Consider the following 23,918-nt stretch of genomic DNA (forward strand, 5'->3'; position numbering starts at 1 on the left):
ATTCTACAGATACAACGATTGGAGTCATCAGGGGCTCTCAACAGGGGTTCAGGAGAGAAACAGAGCAGAGGCTGAGCCAGGGCTTCAAGCGGTCCCTCATCCAGGGTGCAACCAGGCAGGTGGTTTCCGCGGCCTTGCTGTGGAGACAGGTCCACCGTTACGGGCTGTAAGCTGCAGCTGGGCAAAGGCCCAGCGCTTAACTGGCTGCCCACAGGACTCCGAGATGTCTTTGGCATTCCTCCCCGTGTGCCTGCCAGCATTAAAGGGCTGACAGAGCAATTAAACTTATTAGCAGCCTGACCTCATGTGGTGAAGAATTTTAAACACCAGCTGGACAGGCTTACTAATAAGGGAGAGTCTGGAAGTTCCAGCACTGCCCACCACAGGAAGCCGTGTGTCCTCCCTAGAATAAAATTCAGCTTGCTGGCACAATGCAAAGGGTAAAGCTCTCCATTCAATTTTCCCTTTTTCCGACACTACGTTCAAAGGAAACATTTAATAAAAGCCTCCGGACCCACGTTAAGCCTTTATGTCAAACACACGCAAGCATGTGCTTGGGCGCCGACTCCAGGAAATGCAAGGTGAAGACAGACATTAACACTCCCAGAAGCGATCGTTTTCTTGAGAGACACAAAAAGCCGCATCAGCAGCTGCCCCCGCCCATTTCTCCGATCTCCACCAACCCTGGGAAACTGCCGCTCAGGAATGAATGCCGTTGGCATGGCGAGTCTGTGGCTCAGGCAAGTCAGGCAGACTTCCAGGATTGGACCCTTTCATGTTCTTGGGCTGCTGTTTTTTTCCCCTGACAATTATGGGTTGGAGGATGATCCCTACCTTATCACAGGCCCATTTATCATGCGAGTGCTCAGCATACTTGGTGACGATGTATTCCAATTTTTCAGGCAAGGAGAAACTGTGAAATGAGGGGAAAAATAAAATTACAACCTCCCCAGGCACTTCAGTCACATGTGCCGAAAAGATGGCCAGAGCTAACAATCAGCCGTCAGAAGTTGCATGTGATCAACCAGCTAACCCCAGATTTGAAGGTGGACCCCAGATGCAGTTGACCTTCCTGAGCTCAAAGCATATCCAGGACTAGGTCGCAGACACACCCATGGCTAATCAGAGGGCGTCTCTGCAGCAGCCTCTGCTTCACAGGTGGCCTCCCTCCAGCTGCTCTGGGTTCCCTTGGCTCCTAAGAACCACTCTGGCTCCCGGGCCACACCTGTCCGGGTTAGACCGTGAGAATCCCTTCATCCAAAGACACTGCCCTGCCATCTCACAACTCCGATCTGCGGATGGCAGAAGTGGGTAGCTACAGGACCAAATGATACAAAATAGTGCTTGTCTACCTTTTGGGGTTTGGTGATTCATGCTTAAATACTAAAATCATGGCAACCCAGTAGGCACACCTGTCAGTTCCGTTAGCCCTGCAGCTTTTGCCCCTTCTGTTGGCAATACGCCTCCACTTCGCTTTAAGGAATAAGTCTTCCTGACTTGCGTGCAGGCTTATGTGAACTGTCTCTGAGGACTGGCTCTGACGAGGCCAGTCAGACTCACTCTTCCTGGAATTTGAATCTTTTTTTTTTTTTTTTTTGGCTGCACTGCATGGCTTGTAGGATCTCAGTTCCCCAACCAGGGATTGAACCTGGGCCACAGCAGTGAAAGCACTGAATCCTAACCACTAGACCACCAGGGAACTTGGAATGTGAATCCTTAGTTGAGTGAGGCCAGGACAGCAAACTCCTCACGGTTGACTCATCCAATGTGGACACCTGGAGAACGTCCATCTGGTCACTCTGCCTTAGTTCCTGCTCTTGCTGAGGCCTGGGCAGTCAGCCTTTCACTAGGTTTTAATAATGACCCCACATCCTTGCAATAAGGCCCTTTTCTGTTTAAGTTTTGGTCACAGTCCCCATTACTCATATTACTCAAAGAGCCATACTGATGTCAGAGGTCTATTTGAAGAAATCAGAATGCTCAAAAAAAACACTGGGCCTTCTCTGGTGGCGCAGTGGTTGAGAGCCCGCCTGCCAATGCAGGGGACACTGGTTTGTGCCCCGGTCCGGGAAGATCCCACATGCCGCGGAGTGTGCACGTCCGGAGCCTGTGCTCCGCAACGGGAGAGGCCACAACAGTGTGAGGCCCGTGTACCTCAAAAAAAAAAAAAAAACCAACAAAAAACACCGAATGAGCCATCATTAGCACACCATTGCTTGAGTACCGCATTGTCTCATAATGTTTATAAAAGCGTCCAAGTGATCACACCTTTTGTCCTCCTTCAGCACACTTACGTTTTCATAGAGCCAAGTTCTCCAAATCAATACCTGCCTTTCCTTTGGCCTTAGCTTGAAGGCTCACCTCACCCCTTACCTCTTCCTTACAGCAGGTTCAATTCGGTTTCCCATCATCCGCTCAGCTCAAGGCTCTGCTGATGGAATATGTATTTACTTTTCCCAGAGATGAATTTTATATGTTATCACAAGCTGACAGCTCCGGGGAAGGGCTGAGGCTATGACTCTCATCTGAGAACTACTGCCATAATAGATAAGTCCAAGGGGCTCACAGAGGATGCCTCCTTTTCCCTGCTCATTCTACAGCAGTTTTGGAGCTTTTCGTTGAAACTGCAGCTGGAGATGAAGCCTGTATGCCCCACGACCCATAATCATAATTGGGGCCGTACCGCCAAAGGCAAAATTGAGCAGATCTTGTCTAATACTTTGTCTGTGGCCTAATCATCAACAGTGAGGAATGCTGGAGAATCAGGGGGAGAAATGAAAAAGCGCTATTGTAGAGTTTTTCCAAAGATCCAGCATCTGTTGGCAAAGAGCAGGTCCAATCGCTCAAATAAGGACCCCATGTTGTTCTGCCCTCACACCCTGAAGTCCTGCTGGAGCTCAGCTGAGTGTTTTTTATGGAGATGTTTTGATGTATGATGTTATTAGTACTGTACAGGCCTAATTCACAAAGAGCAAAGATTTTGTCAAAAAATTCATTAATAAATTAATTGCATCATTTGTCAGGGTTCTTGCAGTGCCTCAGGTGACATATGTGGAGAGCATCTACCTCTTATAATAAATAACCCAACCCCACCCTCCAGAAAAAAAAAGCCCAGAATATAATAATACAGCATATAATCAGATATGGATGGATTAATCTTTCAGGAGTTGAGGACAAAATCTAACACCTAATGTGACTTGTGTCAAGGGACATGATGAACCATGTTGGCAGGAGGGAAGGAAGGGAAGCTTAAATTTCTGGCTACCTTCTGAAAGAGAAACAATGGCCACGGGGCAAAATCTAGGACCAGCTTAGAGATGATTCTGGACTCACTTCATGGTGTTGATAGGCTTGGGGTCAAAGTTGCCATCTGCATCCACTGAGATCTGTTTCTCCAATGTGGCTGAGATTCTGGTATCTAAATAGTCTGGTGGCAAGGCCCCAGCTATAGCACTGAGACAGGGCAGGGCCATTCGGAAAAGATCTGGGTCATACCTCTGTGAGGATAGACAAAGACCACGTTAGCACACACACCAAAACCATAGCCCGCCAGGCAGAACCACTCACCGATTAGCTGGGAAGAAAAAAAAAAAACACGTGCATTTGCCCAGGTTAACCAAAATGGGGAACAGGTAAAGCCTGTAATCCATTCTGGTGGAAACTGAGGTATCCTTGTCACAGTAGAGTGACAATCTGTAAAGCCTTCAAGTCACCGTTTGCGGTAGGTTGAGAAACCTTAAATCAAGGTTTAAATCAATATCTCCTAACTAGTTAATTGCAGGAATACCTAAAGGTTAAAGTGGTTCTCACTAGGCCAACAGAGTCTACAAACTTGTCGGCCATAGATGGTTATAGAAAGTGACCCAGCCTGTGCCTAGAGAGGGCACAGCAGCTTTTCTGGCTCCCTCGGTAGCTGATGCGGGTCATATGCTGACACGATTGGCAGGCTGCTCTGTATCACAGACATTCTCTCCTGAACCCGGCCAGGAAGGAATCTCAGTTAAAACACGTCAGGTGAGGGACAACCTTTGATCTGCTTGTACTAGACCAAAGGAAGATAGGAGGGAAGATCACGTAAGTGTAGGGAAACACCAGACTGCAGCTGTACACCTGCTCCAGACTTCTGTACGAAAACCCGAACAACTTCTCATTTTCTACCTTTAAAGCTGGTGACCTGTCTACGGCCATACCACCCTGAATGTTCCCGATCTTGTCTAAAGCTGGTGACGTCACAAATCTAAATCTGGGGTAAGGGGAGGGGAGGCAGGTGTGAGGCTGCCTACATGCAGGTCGGGGCTGTAATCCAATCAGACTGCACAGGAAGGCTTGGGATTCAGAGGCCTGCGTCCCCCCTCCAGCTCCTTCGCCTCAGTGGCTGGGAAGCACCTCGCCTGAATGGCGTAAGGTCTCCTGGGAATCCCACGTCCCCTCATCGGGGCAGACGCTAGGACTTCTCTAGGCTTGAACTTGGTGAAGGCCAGCTAACCGGGGCCACACAACATAGCAGGGAAGGAATGGGGGCGGGGTAAGTCATTAATACTGGAACCAGGAAATATTTCTGTGATTCACTCTGGAAGTTGCCCTTCCATATATTCGCTTGGTGAGTCTGGCAAGTCATCAGCTGCTCTTTCTCTCACCTGTCAAATGAGGGTCGGGGTAGTTCCTACTTGAGAGAGTTGGGGTAGTGAATGTGATCCGCTGGTGAAGTGCTTGGCACAGTTCTGGGCACATGGTAGATAGAGGCTGACTAGGTATCAGCTCTTCTTACGTGCAGGTGGTTGTATCACCGAGGTTGGGCAACCCCCCCCCCCTTCTCTGTTCAGGAAGCACTGCCATTACCTTATGGGAAAGGGAGTCAAGAATCCCCCAGAAGATCTTCTCTGTCAGATGCAGCTCATCCTCCACAGCCAGACCGTAGCTCCCCCAGCCTGACGGCAGACAGTAATACTTCCAGCACTGTTCGTAGTGATTTGTCAGAAGCTGGGAGGTTGAGAACAGATGTGCGCCAGTGGGGTGGGGCAGAGATGATCCACAGGTATCAACAGCACACAGGGGAGAAGAAAACAGCACACACGCATCAGGAGAGTGAAACCAACAATGGAAACTGTTCGGTTATCTACAGAGTGGCCCCCAAACGCAGCTGGGAACGGTCTGCTCTCGTGCCTAATGAGCTCCAGCCTGAACGGAATCTACCTGATTAACTCTTGTGCCTCCTAACTCGTCCCTCGTATTTCCTGGAAAATGGAGAGGAACTGTTTCTACTCCTACTGAGAAAATGCTACCCTCCGGAAGTAGTCGCCGTGTGCTGTTCCAGCCAGTCAGGGATGGGGAGAATTTCTTCTGAGATCTTTGCTTATAATAAATCTGGGAGATCCTGGTAATGCTGACATGGGGAGGGGAGGGTGGGGAGTAGGCTGTGGGTCTGCAGATTTTCTCAGCATTGATTACTGCCCCTGGCTTCCCTGCCTTTCACTTGAGCCTTCTGACGGTCCAGCCATGTTGCAGCAGTTCCCCAAATGGCCAATAGAGGGCACACGTACACTGCCAATGGTCCCATCTCAGCCGGCGGGATCCACAGCCTCCAAGAAAAATCCCGCTGATCTAAGGGGTAAAGGTGAGCTTATGGAGTGCTATCGGTGATGTTTCTTTGGGAGCCAGAATCCAGCTGACGGCACAGGTCTGCCAAGGAAGCAATGCCAGGTTGAACTGTAAAAACTGTTGTTTTTAGCTAAAGGATTTTTTGGGGGATGAATACTGGGAGTGTTAGGGTTAGACAGAAAAATGGGCCCGTGGAGGACTGTGGAATCTGACAGCATACAAGCTGTCTTCTGCGTGGCGTGGAGAAAGAGGATGAATTAAAGGCTTCTGGGAATTCTGTTTATCCCAGTAAAATGCTTCTTGAAATCCTTGCTTGAACTAGTGATATTTCTGAAAAGAGGGAAAAGTTCTGTTGAAATCACTGGGCAGAATCTTCAGGTGTGGCTGGCCACTGCTGACCCTTTTGAATATGCTAATATGGCGGGTGCCTCAGAGGTAAAAGATGAAAAACACTGCCCTCTGTGTGGGTGGCAGAGTCTGGTGTCCTTCTACCCAGGCCCGATGCTCCCTATAGCAGCAACAAAATGTTGGTAATCTGTGGGAAAATCAGGAATCAGGTGGCAAAGAGACGACTCTGTGGCCTTACTTTTCATTAATAAAACAAGAGAAAAGAAGTAAAAAAAAAAAAAAGTAAAAAAGAGGACCTGTTACAGAAGGAAAAAAAAAGCACAACACAGTATGGAATAGAAAAGGGACATTTTATTTTCTGTACCTAAATGAAGAATCACAGGGTCTTCAAAGATTTTTGAGATTAAGAACATCCTGAAAACCTAATTAGGGCAGGAAAGTACAAAATCCAAGTGCCCTCACTAACCTCTGCTAAATAACAAGTAATTGGTAGAAACTGATTAAGGAAAATTGGAGCAGTTAATGAATCTAGGAGAACTACTCTTTCCAACCTTGACACTCAAGAAGGGATTTGATTTTGGAGACTGTATTTAGTTAGCTATCAATTTAAAGGAGTAAAACCCATTTAAGATGTACTTTGCTCCCCCAGTTGTGAAGATCATGTTTTACAAGGCAAGTTTCCTGGGCCATAGACTGTTTTTTCTGTAACAATAGAGAGGTTTACCTTCAGAGGCATTTTGCAGTATTCACTGAGTTGCGGCACATCAAAAACTAGACGTCGCAGGAGTTGCTGTAACATGGAAGGCCTCAAGTGACTGCAGTATGAGATAAGAAAAACAAAAGGACAGAATGAAAAAAAAAACAAGGAAGAGGGAATGAAAGGAATACTCAGCTATAACCGTATATTAGAGCTAAGCTTCAAAACACTTAGCTCCTAAATCAAAAGATCATGGATAAACCACAGTCTACGATAAAACACTTTAAAAGCAGAGTCAGTTAAAATGCGGAAAGAGGGAGTAGGGCTCATGGCTTGAGATCCCTACGGTTAAATTCCAATCACCATGTGACAAGATGTCCTAGGGTCTATGCACCCTCAAAATACAGCCACTGATTATGTGCAAAGAAGTCTATAACAGAAAGAAAGTGCAGGTGATTTTAGAGCCATTGCTACGAACTGACCATCCTCCCGAACTCTGCAAAGGAAGAAGTTAGAGGTGATCAGCTGCACGGGTGGAATCTGAGGCCACCTTCTGGTGTGATCTGAAGGGTGCTCTGAGTTACTACCTGATCCCTGATATTCTCATTATTGAAATCATTGCTTTGGGTTAAGGGTCTGTCCTCAAAAAACTCCTTTAAAAGGCAAATTGAGTAATTAGAGAACAATGTATCAAATTATCAAAGTGTTCATGGCCTCGGTATTTGGTGCAAGTAAATTCTGAGATAGAGAAAGGAGAGATAAGCAACGCTGATTTAGCCTATATTTTCAGATTGCCAAACCTTTCGAAACCCAGTGGAACCTCTGGATTCTTCCCAGTGAAAATACACACTTACACACAATTTGGCACGTAAGTTCAGCCCATGAGCCTCTTTCAGAGATGCCTAAGAGCCATGGAGGCAAAGTTAATAACTGATGTTGAATGTTAAAATGCCAGGAAAGAAAGCCTTGGAGGCATCTACAACAAGAAGGATGGACATGAATGGAGATGGAACAGAGTTCGTCTGTTTCACAACTTTTGGTAGAGCTGGCCTTGCGATAAAAAGCCCTAGAGTGAACAAGTCAGGCATAATACATAGCAAAAAAAAAAAAAAAAAAAGCTTGTCTCTAAATGTAGTAATTATAAGCATATAAAGTTCCTCATTTTTTTTACATCGTTTACCCAATTAGCAATATCACCTTAGACTGGCTAATGAATAAAATCAAGAAATAAAAAAAATCTCTAACTTGATTAATTCCTGACTTACTAAAAATAAATTAAAAATCTACGTAAGTGTCAGTTTGTCTGTGTTTCTAGAGCTCAGATGGTTAAGAGGAGAAGTGGGGAAGCTCCTAGGAGAACAGGAATAGGGCTGTGAGCTCTATTTTTGGTTTGATGTAAAATTCTAATTTCCCCAAGGTCTGATCTGATTTTTTTTTTTTTTTTTCTCACTGTTGTGGCCTCTCCCGTTGCGGAGCACAGTCTCTGGACGCACAGGCCCAGCGGCCATGGCTCACGGGTCCAGCCGCTCCGCAGCATGTGGGATCCTCCCGGACCAGGGCACGAACCCGCGTCCCCCGCATCAGCAGGCGGACTCTCAACCACTGCGCCACCAGGGAAGCCCTGATCTGATTCTTTAAAAACATTTGCGCTAACATCAGTCTCACCATGACTTTTTTTTTTTTTTAACTAGGAAACAGCTTATGCTGGGAGACAGGACTTTTGGTTTGGTTTCTAAGATACCTGCTGAGTTCAGATCTAGCAAAAGGTAGAACAAGATCTATAGCTGTGATTGATGTGGCTACCAGCCAATTACAGAATCGATGCTGATAGAAGACTTTCTTTCTGTGCAGACTCACTGTTTATTCCCTTGGCCACTACTCAGAAGGAAAGTAGGAGCCCATGTACACCAGTAACGGGCCCTTGTCCCTCCTTTTGGAGTGGCAGCATGGAAACCCTAGTCACCCTATTAATTCCTAGAAGCCTATAGTGTATTTACCAAGCTTTGGCTCTCTTCTAAGACCACCAGTATTCAAATGAGCTTAATTCTCTGCCAGTTCTAATAATATTGGAATGAATGAAGTGGTGTCAGAGTGTAGGGCCTGATTCTGGCAGAGGATCTCAGAGAGAAATCCCTTCTGTGGGGCCTGGGTGGAGGTCTCCCACCTTCCACTCCACACCCTAGGCAAACAGTACTGTGCATGACACAGTTTGGTCCCTAAAGTAGTTGAAGCCTGTAGGCCTTAGATGATAGAAAGGTAGCAGATAGAGGTTAATTTTAATAAAGCATTTAAAATGGAAGGACCATTGTTACACTTGAAATGTAAATGTGAGATTGCCTTTTAACTTGATGTCCTAAAAGGACTGACCAATTCCTTTTTTCTAGGCAGCCCTAGCCCCTCACTGCGTAGTCATCTCTTGTGTGACTAGGAAACAACTCATTCAACAAGAATCAGGACCAGACCCAGCTGGCTGCTAAAGGGGGCACCTGCTGGTCCTGACTCCAGGACAACCTACAGCAGTGATTCTCAGTCTTGGCCATATCATGGCATCACTTGGGGAGCTTCACAAAGCTAGAGGTCTGGCTCTCATCCCTAAAGGTTTTGATTTTTGGGGCCGAGGTGTGGCCTGGCATTGGGGTATTTATTTAGTAGCTCCCAGGTGATTCTAATACACAGCTGAGGTGGAAAGCCACTGGCTTAAACAGCAGAGCCTGGTCCTGGACTATGCCGCTGAGACCCGCCACGGGAAGAGTCCTTCTTCCTTTTACCCTACCAGTCCTGATGGAGTTTCCTGACAATCTCCCCTCTTGGGTTGACTTTACCCTCTTCCCTTGTTTGGCTCTGATGCTCATCTGGAGCCATGAAAACTACCGCCCTTCATTCCCCACGGGGAATGGAGATGCCTTCTTTTCTTCGTTTCAGGCCTTGTGAGGCCTAGGGGTAGGTTGCTTTGATTGACACTTTTATAGTCTGGCCTCTGTGTAAAGGTCCACTCATTCAGAATAGGAAAATCTGCTTCTGGCTCTATTTTAGGAACTAAAGCATTATTTCTTATATGCGGTAGGGGGCTAGGCCTGCCTAGAAATAAACAACCGGTCAGTCCTTTCAGTTCTTATTAGTTCTGAATACTTCAGGCCTGAAAATCAGTCTCATCTCCTGGTTCACCAACCCTCAAGGCTAGAGCCTGAGCTGTCGGCCTCACTTCCCCAGAGCGAGAGATGAGCCTCAAGGGAGAGGCGGTCAGAAAGAACCCGTGGGATAAGTTAGAAGTTTCGGATTAAAATATACATACATACATATAGGGGGCTTCCCTGGTGGCACAGTGGTTGAGAGTCCGCCTGCTGATGCAGGGGACACGGGTTCGTGCCCCGGTTCGGGAAGATCCCACATGCTGCAGAGCGGCTGGGCCCATGAGCCATGGCTGCTGGGCCTGCGCTTCTGGAGCCTGTGCTCCACAACGTGGGAGGCCCGCGTACCGCAAAAAAAAAAAAAAAAAAAAAAAAAAAAAAAGAAGGAAAATATACATACATACATATATATATAATAGATAACCAACAAGGACCTACTGTACAGCACAGGAAACTATACTCAATATCTTGTAATAACATATAATGGAAAAGAATCTAAAAAAGAATATGTGTATATATATATATATATATATGTATAACTGAATCACTTTGCTGTACACAAAACTAACACAGCATTGTAAATCAACTATATTTCAAAAAAAATTTAAAAAAAAGAAAAAAGAGCCTGCAGCAAGTAGGGGACCCAGCACATCCTTAGCGTCTGAGCATATCCTCAGACTAGATTCATCAGGTTTTGGGTTACACAATTCAGTGCAGCTGATGTGGACACATGTGCGGAAGTGAAGAACCTAAGACCGGGTACTTACTTGCAAATGGCCAGCAAACACTCCTCTATGGTGTCCCTCTGAGCTTTGGTGAGGGAACGGCCCTTGGAAAGCCTGTATATCGTCTGCAGTGTAGAGTCGATCAAAGAGGAATAGTGCTCTGTTCCAGCAAAGAGAGGGGCGCATCTTGTGAGAAGCGGGAGCACGGCAGAACATATGTACCTGTTCAGTGCCAGCACAGCCTCGGTGGTGCTTAGGGAGACCTAAAGAAAGAAGATTGAGACGTTGATTAGTCTCCTGGGAAAGACAGAGCCAGGCTTCCCCCTGTACTGAGCTCTCATCTAGCAGGGTGGGGGAGGTGTACACACATGCGTGTTTCGCAGTGACAGGCTGAACAACTTTCTCTCTTGTCTAAAGAGACCTATTTCTCTTTTGCATCTTAAATGAAAAAGAATCAGGTTAAAAGAAACAATAAACAGAAGAAAAGCAAAGGCTAGCCAGTGCTAACTCATTCCAAATGGTCCACAAACATCTGTTGCCTTCAAAGAAGAAGCCTAAACGCTTATTAAAATCAGCTGATGACCAGTCTAACCCAACACCCTTGATATTTGCAAAGACCAACTGCCAGGCTACTGTATTATCATTCTGGTTTTCGCTCTCTGTTTCCACCGTATGGAGACTCACAAGCTGTCCTCTTGCGATTTTGAGATTAGTAAACGGTTACAAGCTGAGCAAGCTCTCAGACTCACCGGTTGTGTGACAATTTTACAGAGAGGAAGTGGAGCTCTGACCCCCATCGCCTAATTTTTGAGCATTGTGAGCAATTTGCAATCTGATAATTGGCATGAGGGTGAGACACCACTGAAGGGAACCTAACTCTGCATGGGGAAAAAGTGTACAAGGAATAGAAATCAAGGGCCTTCTCTTAAACTCTGCTGTAATCCTCATTCACAATGTTATCTCTTGCTCATTTATACAGGTTAGATTTAAGGAAGGCCCACTTAGTGACACTAAATATAGCCAAAGCATGCTTAACTACCATCTTTGAAAAGTGCAGAACCTTGAGGTCCACAGAGATGAAATATTACCCTTATTTCCTGTCATGATCACAGCCATCGTATCTGTAACACATTTCCTTTAACTTATGATCTGATAAACTGTTTTCTTTGAATGGTACATATTTCTGGGTGTTTCTATTAATTATCAAAAGTTTGCCTTCTAGGAGCTGCAGTAATCATATGGAAAGAAACAGCTAATCTTCCACATTTATCACTTTAAAAGACAGAGTTGTTAAAATGAGGAAGGAAGAGCTTTGATTCCGGTGGCTTAAAAGTTTTCAAAAGAGAATGCATGAAAATATGTGTGCTGAGGAACTGAATACAAAACTTCTTTTGTGGTAGGTGGTGTGTAGACAAGCATGTGATTTGAACACCAAATTCTGGAACAGTATTTGCTGTTTATTTGATCTATAAACAAGTTGAATGCTTTGATCAGGAAACTTGGGAATGTCCCACAAGTTAAAAATATTTTAAATCAGGGAATTTATAGGAAACCTCAAAAAAATCGCTGTGGAAGCATTGTTTTAATTTTACAAAACAGCCATATGCCTCTAATGTCTTCATGGATATACCATTTCTTATCTCCATGCCACAGATAGGGACAGAGCTCCCATTCAGACTGGGGTTCATCCTGCTTTCCATTTCTGGGTGACCCCATCCATTTCTGTGTAACTCGTTCAAATGGAATCCACCCCAGTTAAGATGCTGACCACCCATCACTAGAGCTCAGACCTCTATTGCTGTTGGACACCAGGTGGAGCCTTTGAGAAACTTTATGACTGATCAAGAAGATATGCCACTGGCTCTTTAAAAACAACCCTGAACTGGCCAAGGTTTGTTTGAAAACTTACTCTGATCTAATTGGTCTTTCCTCCTTGAACCCAGGACTCCTAGTACACGATCTCTCTGCTTCACCCTGACTTGGGGCATCTGGCATCCATGTGTTCTCACTCCTGGGGCCTCCTGTCTTGATGTCTCTTGATGTTGGATTACCCTACCTCACTCACGCTTGACTTCCAAACTTGGATTTGCACTTGGCCTCTTACATTGACCTTGTCATGCCGTGAGCTTCAGACTATCCTTCCTGATGGTCAGTGCACGTAACTTAAGGAGTGAGAGTATGAAGAGTATTTCCAGCCTATCTTGCTGCCAGCCATCCTTTTTCATAAGTGACAGAGCCATAGTTCTCATGTGAGGGAGATTTTGTCTCGCAGGGTACCTCTGGGGAATTGCTTTGGGGGGGTGTGCTACGGGCATGTAGTACCAGTAGAGGCCCGGGATGCTGCTAAATGTTCTGTGATGCACAAGATGCTCCCCACCCCCACCTCAAAGAGTGCTGGGCTTGGGAAGCCTTGCCCTAGAGGGAGCTAGACTGACTATCTGAGGTCCAGTTTACCTACATATAAGTCTCTGGACTAATAAATTCACACCTGCCATTTCTTGGTTCCTCTATTTTCTCACCCTTTAAAGCAAACTGTTAGTATGTAATCAGTGAGTAGATAGAAACTATTCACTTCTAATTCCAATGTTAACCTTTTAAAATGATGGAAAAATAATTTTTCTTATTTTAACCACTTACTGTATCTAAAGAGGCAGAGGCTCTTAAGTCAGGTAAAAATCCAACTTCCAACAAGTGGAGCAGGAAAGTTTGATCCTTTATACCATAAACACGGTCCAAGAACAGCACCATGGGTGCCTTGTGGTCGGGGCAGAAGTTGGCCGCCATATCTGGTTCGCTGACTGATCCATCTGAAAGACACACAGAGAATGTCATTTCCCCTCTTCTAGCTCCACAGTCTCAAATGGAACACAGAGCTTGTCTGGTTATGGCTTGTTCTCCTGACAAGAAACAGGAATTTTAGAAATAATACAGTGTTGTGCTAGAGTCAGCTTATACTGGCTTGGAAGAACTGACTGTTAAAATTTCAGGAATTTTGTGAGCCAGTTATTAGATGTATCCATTATTAAAAATTATGATTTGCAATTAAGTGTATTATATTTTAAAAGGTAACAAGTACTCAAAGATCACCACTTCCTAATTATTGTACTATAAACTATACTTGAGGTTATTCACATCTGTTGTATTTGTATGTTGGAAGCACAGTACAACAGGGTGCTATGTGCGTTCTCTGTCCAACTCCATGCTCAGTGGTGTCACATTGGGAGCCTGAAATTGGTGGGTAAATGCCAGGAATCAGGGCTTGATTTATTGCTTTGTTGAATGATGAAGAAAGTGAGGGAGAAAAATGTAAGGCAGATTAAATTGAAAAGCGTGTCATGCTTACAGCCATTGCAACATAAATAGCACAAAACTGAGGAAATATTCTTTCAGTATTTAGAAACTATTATTTGATTTGGGTGAAATTTAGGTCAGATCATCCAAGAATTCTAACCTTATTTTAATAGAGCAGTTCAAAGATAAAGTGGGGGAAATATCATGAAGAAAATAAAAATTTCTTGACTTGGAGAACAAAAAGGATCTTGAAAGAGGATAAAAAAGAAAGTCTTCCTCCTACTGTTTTGTTAACACCAAAAACTAGGAAAGAGAGCCCCTAAATGATCAAGCTAAAGTCATAGCGTCTATAAATACTGTACTTCGTAAGGCACCCTGAGAGCCGCAAACATTTAGCGCTATCCAGTCCAGAACCTAAGGCAGCCCAGGCACCTGTGCAGGGCTCTGGGGGAGCAAGGAGAGAAGACACCTTCCAGATAGGAGGCTGCCTGCTTCTCCTCCCCTGAGCACCAGGGGGCGCTGTTTCCGAACATCGGAGGCTGAATTAATCTCTCAGACGTGGTGTTCTGAAGAACAGTATTTTAACGGGATACTAACGAGTGCTTTGTGTTCAAAAGGTTTGGGAAACACTGAGCTCAACATTTATTTTCTTTATATTTTGTTTTCTCAGAGGCTTTATATTCTTAATGTGCTTCATGTAGTTATAAAATGTGATATATTCAAGAATGATGTCACCAAGATGGGGGGGGTAGGAGAACCCAGCCTTGCCCCCCGCCCCCCAAAGATCAACAGTTAAACACCTATCCATGAACCAAACCAGTCTGGGAGAGCTCAGGGATCCACTTAAGAAACTTCAACAGAATGGAACAAAAAAAGTGCACAAAAAGGGAAGGAAGGGTAGCTTCATTTTGCCTGCATCGCAGTGGCAAGAGTGGAACTCCTCGGCTGGAAAGAGTTCCTTTTGCCAGAAAGCGAGAGTGTGGTGGGTGATCGGCTTTCCCAGCCTTCTAGGGCACTGCATGAAGGACTAGCTTTGGTTTCACCCCACCCAGAGACTGGCAAAGCCGAGGTATCTAGAGACGGCTAGGAACAGGGAAGAAGGGCAGGGGCTACCAGTATCTGCCACACAGTAGGAACCACTGTGGTTCCCAGTGACCTGCTTGCTGAGGACCCAGCAGCTTCTGCCACTGAAGAAACCAAAAGCCAGCACAGCCCCCACAAAATCCAGATTTCACCAGCTTTTGTCCCACAGGTTTTTGTGTTCACAGATGCCCAGTCACCTGACTCTCTCCCCAGTGCCTCTCCTGCAACAGCCAGAACCCAAAATCCGCACGGGCAGCCAGCCCCAGCCTTGTGGTTGTGAGAGTACAAGATGCCACCTAGACCCCTTCAGCTGAAGGGTTAGTCACTCCAGCCGTGCAGCTGCATGCTGCCAGCCCAGCTCTCACCACTGGCCTCCACTGCTGTGCACGCACCCAGGTGAGACCCTGCGGGCACGGGAGTGCACGCTGACAGCCAGGGTCTCCGCAGGTGCTAGTGTACCCACGGCTGGCTCCGGTCTTTGCTGTTGGTCCCTGCCGTTGCCACTACGTGTGTGTCCGCAGTTGGCCTCTGCCACTACACAGTCACCTGCAGCTGGTCCCTGCAGCCAAGTGTATGTGTACCACTGGCTCTGGCCACCACTACTGCCTACCCTGGTCCCTAGTTACTAGAACCTAGAAGCACTGCTTAGGATCCCAACAGCCCTTGAAGCCACTGCGGACCCCAGGCAGCACTTGCCAAGGTCCACGCAATTGTCACTGTTGTTGACCCTAGTGGCCTGAGTCACTAAGACATCATGCCCCCTCTGGACCTGAGGCTGCCGCACACCCCCGTACTGGGTGCCCTGTACCATTAGACCTTGGGTCACAGTACACTTTAATGAACCGCACCTGAAGGTGAAGCTCTTTCTTTGCCAAAGTCAGTCCATAAAGTCTGGAAGAGGTGACTGCTTCTTCAAAGGCACAGATACCTATGCGAGGCTACGGGAACCATGAAGAATAAGGGCAACATGAGAGCACAAAAAGAACACAGTAACCCTCTAGTAACTGAACTCAAGGAAATGGAGACACATGGATTGCCTGTCAAAGAATTCAAAATAATTATTCTAAAGACGTTTAGAGTGCTACAAGAGAATCCAGATAAACAATTTAATATAGAGAAAACAATACAAGGATAAAATGATAAGTTCAACAAAGAGATAGAACAGAACATTAAAAACATAAAAAAGAACAGAAAAGAGATACTGGGGTTGAAGAATACAATGACTGAATGGAAAAATTCAATAGAGAGCTTCAATAGCACACTGGACCAAGCAGAAGAATCCGTAAACTCAGAGACAGATAATTTGAAATTACCCAGTAAGCAGAAAAGAAAGAAAAAAGAATGTATAGGAATGAAGGTCTTACAGGGCTTAAGGGACACCATTAAGAGAAACAATTCACGTATCACTGGAGTCCCAGGAGAAGAGAGGAAGAAAGAGGCAGAAAGCTTATTTAAAGAAATAATGGCTGAGAACTTCCCAAACCTGGGGAGACATTTGGACATCCAAGTTCATAAAGCTGATATGTCACCTCCAAATTTCAATCCCAAACCATCTTCTCTAAGACACAATGTAATAAAACTGTCTAAAGTCAGAGACAAAGAGAAAATTTTAAAATTAACAAGAGAAAACAATTTCTTTCATGCAAGGGAACCCCCATTAGACTATCAGTGGATTTCTCAGCCAAAACCTTGCAGACCAGGAAAGAATGGAATGATAGGTTCGAAATGCTGAAAGAAGAAAACTGCCAACCAAGAATACTGTACCCAGCAAATTGTATTTCAGGAATGAAGGTGAGATAAATGCTTTCCCAAACAAATAAAAGTGGGGGGAATTCATCACCACTAGGCCTTCCTTGTAAGAAATGCTGAAAGGAGTTCTTCAAACTGAAATGAAAGGATACTAATTAATAACATGAAAATATATCACACATTGTTAAAGCTAAGTATATAGTCAGATCCAGAATACTCTAATACTGTAAGGAAGGAAATAAGACAGAGCAGAGCAGAAATAAATGAATTGAGAATAGAAAACAATAAAAATTATCAACAAAACTAATAGTTGACTTTTTGAAAATAAACAAAATTGACAAGACTTTAACTAGACTTACCAAGAAAAAGAGAGAAGACGCAAATAAATAAGATTATAAATGAAAGAAGAGACATTACAACTGATAACACACAAACAGAAAGGATCAGAAGAGACTACTATGAACACTTATATGCCAACAAATTGGAAAACCCAGAAGAAACTGAAAAATTCCGGAAACATAGAAGAAAACATAGTGGGTAAGCTCCTTGACAGGGTCTTGGCAATGATTTTCCTGGATATGACACCAAAAGCAAATATTGACAAGTGGGACTACATTAAACCAAAAAACTTCTGTATAGCAAAAGAAACAATCAACAAAATGAGAAGACAACCTACAGAATATGAGAAAATATTTGCAAACCATATATCCAACAAGGAGTTAATATACAAAGTATATAAGGAACTATAAAAACTCAACAGCAAAAACAAAAACAAATCATCTGATGTAAAATGGGCAAAGGACCCAAATAGACATTTTTCCAAGACATGCAAATGGCTAACAAGTACGTGAAAAGATGCTCAACATCACTAATCATCAGGGAAATGCAAATCAAAACCACAATGAGATATCACCTCACACCTGCTGAATGGTTATTATAAAAAACAAAAACAAAAACAAAAAACCAAGGGATAACAAATGCTGGTGAGGATATGGAGAAAAGGGAATCTTTGTGCATTGTTGGTGGGAATATAAATTGGTGCAGCTAATATGGAAAACAGTGTTGAGGTTCCTCAAAAAAATTACAAATAGAACAACCAAATGATCCAGCAATCCCACTTTTGGATATACAGCCAAAGGAAATGGAATCACTATCTCAAAGAGATATCTGCAACCTTATGTTCACTGCAACATTACTCACAATAGCCAAGATATAGAAATAAAAGTCTAATAGATAGATAAAGAAAATGTGGTATGTATACACATATATACAGACACACACAAAGGAATATTATTTAGCCATAAAAAGAAGGAAATCCTGCCATTTGCAACAACATGGATGGATCTTGAAGGTACAATGCTAAGTGAAATAAGACAGAGAAAGACAAGTATTGTATAATCTCACTTATGTGTCAAATCTAAAGTAACTGAACTCATAGAGACAGAGAGTAGATTGATGGTTACCAGGTGTTGGGGGAAGTGAGAGAAATGGAAGATGTTGGCCAAAGGGTACAAACTTTCAGTTATAAGATGAATAAGTTTTGGGGATCTAATGTACAGCACGGTGACCATAGTTAACAATACTGTATTGTGAAAGTTACTATGAGAGTAGAACTTAAATGTTCTCACCGTAACAACCACAACAAATGGTAATTATGTGAGGTGAAGTATGCATGAACTAGCCTTATTTTGGTAAACATTTTGTAATATCAAATCAGAGCATTGTACACCTTAAACTTATATAACATTATATGTCAGTTATATCTCAATAAGGATGGAAAAAATGTGATATATTCCATAGGTTCCCCAAAGTGATTGACTGCAAACCCCTTGCTGACATGTACGTCAATTAATATCTTTTATAAAAATGTTCCTTGGAACACTAGTTTGGGGAAACTCTATAACAGAATCATACTATCTTTTCAATTCTTCCGTCTGCTACGAGGAACCTGCCTGGATAGCAGGTGGAGTGACATGGAGAACCTGTGTGCTTTTGGGAGAGTATAAGTTTTGCCAAGTTAATAAGGACTGACGCCCAATGTCACATTGGGGGAAAACTCTTTATGATCCATGGCTGTGAGGGACACGGTACTGTGGTGCAGGGCAGCCTGGGTCAGACCCTATCCTTTTGTTGCTCTGGCTGGCTGCACAAGCTGGGGGCACAGAGGCAAAGGAGAAGGAAGGTTTGGTGAGAGATCTCATTGGTTCCAGTCCATCAGCCTCCTTCCAGAGGGTTGGAGTTCAGAAGACTGAGGTCTGGACTAGCCGTACTGATAGGAAATGGGGTACGGGAGTCTCAACGCAGGGGAGCAGGGGAGACAGCAGCCGGCTGGAGCTGGGAGGAGAGGACTCCTCAACACCAGAAAAAGAGCAAGATACTTCGCCCGTGCAGCCTGCCCTGCAGTAGGAGGCTGGGAGGAGCCCTGCACTGCGGATGGAGTCCTGCTGTGAACAGGTGGCCCTGGGGAGACTGGCAGGACCCAGCCTCCAGCAGCTTCCCTTACCTTTGTTCAGGGAGGGCAGTTTCAAGGGGATGCTGATGATTCCAACCAAGTCCTCGGTGGGGACCAGGGAGCGCAGGATGGACCTGATCCGGATGGCTTCCCCCTTTCCTGTCTGGATAAGCTGCAAGGTAGGTTTGGAGAGTAAGATAAATGAGGTTCCCACACTCCTGCTTCAGAAGCCTGGGGCAGTAAAATGGTTCTCCTTGTCGGGGGGATGGGGTGGGTACACGTCTATGTTTCCCTAATTGTTCTAGACATGTGTGACCACAGGGAAAAGAGGAGCTTTCTCCTGATTTTCTAGAAGGGCTGCTACTGAGGGAATGACTCTGGCCAAGGAGGGTTAGTGTGTTCCTTTGCTGCGACAGCAATGGTCATGCCATTTTGCCATCAAGTCTCAGCACTGAAGGTGCTGAGACTGCAATACTCAGCACTGAAGGTGCTTGTGACTGCAATACCAAGAGCTCTTGGTGGCTATGACAGGAGTGGTGACAATGTGGCCACGATTCCAGACCCTGGAATTCTGCTAAATGTAGAAACGACTTAGGAATTTCTATTTCCTAAAAGTTTGATTAATGCTGGAACTAGGGCAATAAAAAGGGTGTAGAGGATGTCAGAGAGAACGTGAACATCTCAAGGGAATTATCCGGGGACGGATAACCTGATCCTTATGGCCACATGTGGGGTGTACAGGTGCACATTCTCTTGGATCTGGGGGCAGCAGGTGTGCTTCTGGGCACAGGCTCTTAGCCAGCAATGGAAGTGTCATGAGCTCAGGATAGACTCTACCCAGGAGGGAGCTGGATGACATGCTGAGACATACTGCTTGAAGGACTGGAGACAGGAGAACACCTGTGTGTGACCCTAGCTGCCACCTCTCATTCCTGTGGGCAGAGGGGAGGCTGTCAGTGATGACGGCATCAGCCCTCCCCCCTCACTAACAGAGGAGGGGCCAGGGGAGAAGTGTCTGTCTGTGTGTGTGTGTGTGTGTGTGTGTGTGTGTGTGTGTGTGTTTATAAGGTATTGGATCTGAGGGGCAGTAAGCAAGGAGGTAACGCCTTCCCAGTGGGGCTCTGATGACTTAGCTATCCCATGCGGCCTGTCTTCCCGAGACAAGGCAAATGGTGTAACCTGCTTTTTGAAGTGATTACAGGTGATCTGGGGAAATGACACCCTGCCCCAAGACTGTAGGACACCCTAGTATTTCCCTAGCCCCCTTTCAAGTTTCCTTTATTTGTTTAAGGGCACAGAAATGGAAAGATGGGCCTATGTGGGTAAGGTACAAGTTCCACAGTGGGAACTAGAATAGCCTCACTTTGAAGATTTAGACTGTCTCCTCTCCACAGTACTTTTATCCTAGATTCTTCCATACTGGAATAGTTTCCCTAAACACTTGTAGATGGATTTGCAAACAGGCTACATCATTTATTAGATAAGACCATGACAAACCAGAAGAAAGATAAGAGTGAATGCTTTAATGCAATGTCTTTCAAACTGTAGTCATGACCAATTAGTGGGCTGTAACCTCATTTAGTGGATTGTCACCAGCATTAAAAAGCAGGAAATAAATTAGTATACAATAGAAAATATTAGAGTGCATTATCCATAGTAAGGATAAACTTTGTTTCTGGAATATATGTATACTAGGTTGCAATGTAAATTGTATGTCTTACTATGATCAAAACAAATTCTTTTTTTTTTGGTCAGAAAGAAAGTTTGAAAGCCACTACTTTAATTGATTCTGTCTTTCATTAGCATTAAACAAATACAACATATCCACTGTTCTCTTGGCAGTGACCAAATATATAACCTCATCAATACCAGAAACCACTGTTTATGTCATCCCAGTCTGCATTGCAAGTACTTTCAGGAGACGCTCTGACGTAATCCAAAGGCAGCACTGCGGAGAGAGGCAGGTGCCTGAGCCCTGGATAAGCAAAGCCAACAGTTCTTTTAAAGAGTTAACCTAGTATTTTTTTAAATATAAAAAGCTATCTTTTCTGTTTTCCTACAAGAAGTAATTATTTCCTCTCTCACTTATGATGTGAGTCTTTACGAGAAATAAGGCCAATCTCTTTCTCCACCCCCAGCAGAGATGAAAAAAAGAAGGTGAAAACAATTTTTTTGCGGTACGCGGGCCTCTTACTGCTGTGGCCTCTCCCGTTGTGGAGCACAGGCTCCGGACGCGCAGGCTCAGTGGCCATGGCTCAAGGGCCTAGCCGGTGGGATCTTCCCGGACTGGGGCACGAACCCATGTCCCCTGCATCGGCAGGCGGACTCTCAACCACTGTGCCACCAGGGAAGCCCTAGAAACATTTTTTTAATTATGTCTGTAAAGCTCACCTCTGGGAAATAAGCAAACATGAACCGTGGCTACCTTCCTGATGCCTGACACCATGGTTGTCAAGAAAGGATTTTCCATGTGGAGTGTCCTGATAGACACAATCAAGAAATCAAGTTGGTCACAGTTTGACCAAGGTGAGGCATAGGAAAACATAGTTTGGGGAGGCTTTTGAAACAGAATATGTATCAGATATGCCCTATTCGTGTCACAGAGAAATCACACAACGCAGAGATCTTCCCAGGAGTCATTCCTTGGAAAACTGTAGAATCAGGTACGAGAGATGGAAACTACTTTTGATATTGGCTAAAAGGAACAGAAAGCAAGGCGTGTTCACAAACGTCAGAGTCGGAAGAAGAAATGACATTCATGAAACCTACAGTGTTCCTGGTTCAAGCCCCTCAAACCTGCTCTCTGCGAACTCATCACTTACGTGCATTTCAGGAGCACAGCGGCCCAGCAGATCTATAAGAGCCGAATAAAATGACATAATTGCATTGCCCATGTGCACGACCTCTTCTTCGTCTTCATGGTCCTCCGAGCTGCTGAGACACAACCAACACAAGGAGGTGTAGGCAGCCTGGCAGGTGGGGTCATGTTTTAGACACGATATAGAAACACTTTCTCTGCTCACCCTGGGCTTCACGCATCCTTTCCGTTGGGCTCCTTCTCTCCCTCTAGCTGTCAATGAGATGGTTTAACTCACCAAGCTCAAGGGACCCAAATATTTGTTCATGACATTCCTAGGGTCCCATGAACTTTACTGACATGAATGGATCATGCAGACCACACATACTCATGGAGTGGCACTGTGACCCCCAAAGCTCCTACCAACCATTCCTTCCCTTTTCCTTCCTTAATAGACATGGAAAGCACATTGGACAAGAAGTCAGAAGGGTCAAGTCCAGGTCCTGGCCCTGCTGCTAACAAGCTATTTGACTCTGGGCCCCAGTTATTCTCATTTTACATGAGAAATTTAGGACAGTTTATGTTCGGGATTCTATCTAACTCTACCAGATCACCTACCAGAACTAATAACCACCCCCCGTCCAAAAAAGAAAAAGGAGCCACTGGCTGCAAGGTTACCTCTGCTGAGTTATATCCCATCTCTAGATTCTGGGGTCTAATCTAGAGGCTGCAATAGAAGGGAAATGTTCACAAGACATAACGAAAGGGAGGTCACAAGGCAATCTGATAACGTACTAACTATATTTTTAACCATTAAATACCAAGATTTTTTTTTTGCGGTACGCGGGCCTCTCACTGTTGTGGCCTCTCCCGTTGTGGAGCATAGGCTCCAGACGCGCAGGCTCAGTGGCCATGGCTCACCGGCCTAGCTGCTCCGCGGCATGTGGGATCTTCCTGGACCGGGGCACGAACCCATGTCCCCTGCATCGGCAGGCGGACTCTCAACCACTGCGCCACCAGGGAAGCCCTAAATACCAAGATTTTTACTGCTGTGATTTTTCACATTCTGCAGATTTCTTTTTACCTAAGGAATCAAATCGAACACTTTCAGAAGAGGAAGTGCAGGGTACTCCCTCTTCTTAAAAGTGAGGTATGAGATGGGACACCAAGGTTCAAAATACTGAAGGGAACGGGCTGGGGTTAGACAGTGACTGGAACCCTGTTGATCCAGGCCTCTTAGCCTGGATACAGCTTCCTCCCATGGGGATGCCATAGGGAGGCGCAGCGAGGGCTGAAAGAGCTTGCTGACTCCTCCATTTGCCAACTGGCCTGAGTGGAGTAGGAGAAATGGAACGGGGTGAAGATGATACTGATCACTAGGCTTACTGGGAGTCAAGATAACAAGCTTGACACAGTGACCTAAAATGTGTGAGCCACAACTGCAGAGCGCCTGTGCTTTCTCTGCCAGGGGGAGGTTATGGACGTTTGCTTTACCGTGCGTGTACTGAGAACATTTCAGAGCTCAACAACCATACTGGGGTGAGAAGGCAATTCGTTCACTTACACTTCTCTCTTGAACCCCTGCGAGGGGAGGTCGAGGGCTGGGTTCTCGGAGATCTTAATGGCGCCTTGCATGGCCGCCAATAGACCATTTCCTCCTTCACCCCGCAGGGCCGGGCCGAAGCACTCGGGGCGTCTGATGAGCAGCTTGACCACGACGCTGGCGTTTTCTTCCACACTTTCACCTAAGGGAAAGAAGCGTTATTACCATCTCATTGGAGAGAACAACCCCGGAACTGATTTCTTTTTGGCCACGCCAGGCGGCTTGGTTCCCAGACCAGGGATTGAACCCATGTCCTCAGCAGTGACAGTGCAGAGTCCTAACCACTGGACCACAAGGGAATTCCCCCAGATTTGATTTCTAATCGACGAGGCTGGGAGAACAGTATTTGATTGATCTTGTCACATACTCTTAAGATTACGAGGTAATACTGATGCAGAGAGAGGGGAGCTTTGATAAATTACATCAGACTCTATTTATCTGAAGTAT

General features: G+C 45.1%; 1 protein-coding gene across 1 annotated transcript in view; it reads right to left on the reverse strand.

Moving 5' to 3' along the window:
* Positions 1–23,918, reverse strand: part of RYR3 (ryanodine receptor 3) — a 374,244-nt gene that overhangs the window by 102,698 nt on the left and 247,628 nt on the right. Inside the window, exons 44-52 of the mRNA XM_065871700.1 lie at positions 23,433–23,613; positions 21,894–22,005; positions 19,123–19,243; positions 13,134–13,303; positions 10,539–10,759; positions 6,671–6,761; positions 4,840–4,980; positions 3,334–3,497; positions 835–913 (exon numbers count right to left, since the gene is read on the reverse strand). Of these exons, the coding sequence (XP_065727772.1) occupies positions 835–913; positions 3,334–3,497; positions 4,840–4,980; positions 6,671–6,761; positions 10,539–10,759; positions 13,134–13,303; positions 19,123–19,243; positions 21,894–22,005; positions 23,433–23,613 (1,280 nt within the window). The remainder of the gene's footprint in view (positions 1–834; positions 914–3,333; positions 3,498–4,839; positions 4,981–6,670; positions 6,762–10,538; positions 10,760–13,133; positions 13,304–19,122; positions 19,244–21,893; positions 22,006–23,432; positions 23,614–23,918) is intronic.

This window comes from Phocoena phocoena, chromosome 2 (assembly GCF_963924675.1).
Source record: "Phocoena phocoena chromosome 2, mPhoPho1.1, whole genome shotgun sequence".
NCBI lineage: Eukaryota > Metazoa > Chordata > Mammalia > Artiodactyla > Phocoenidae > Phocoena > Phocoena phocoena.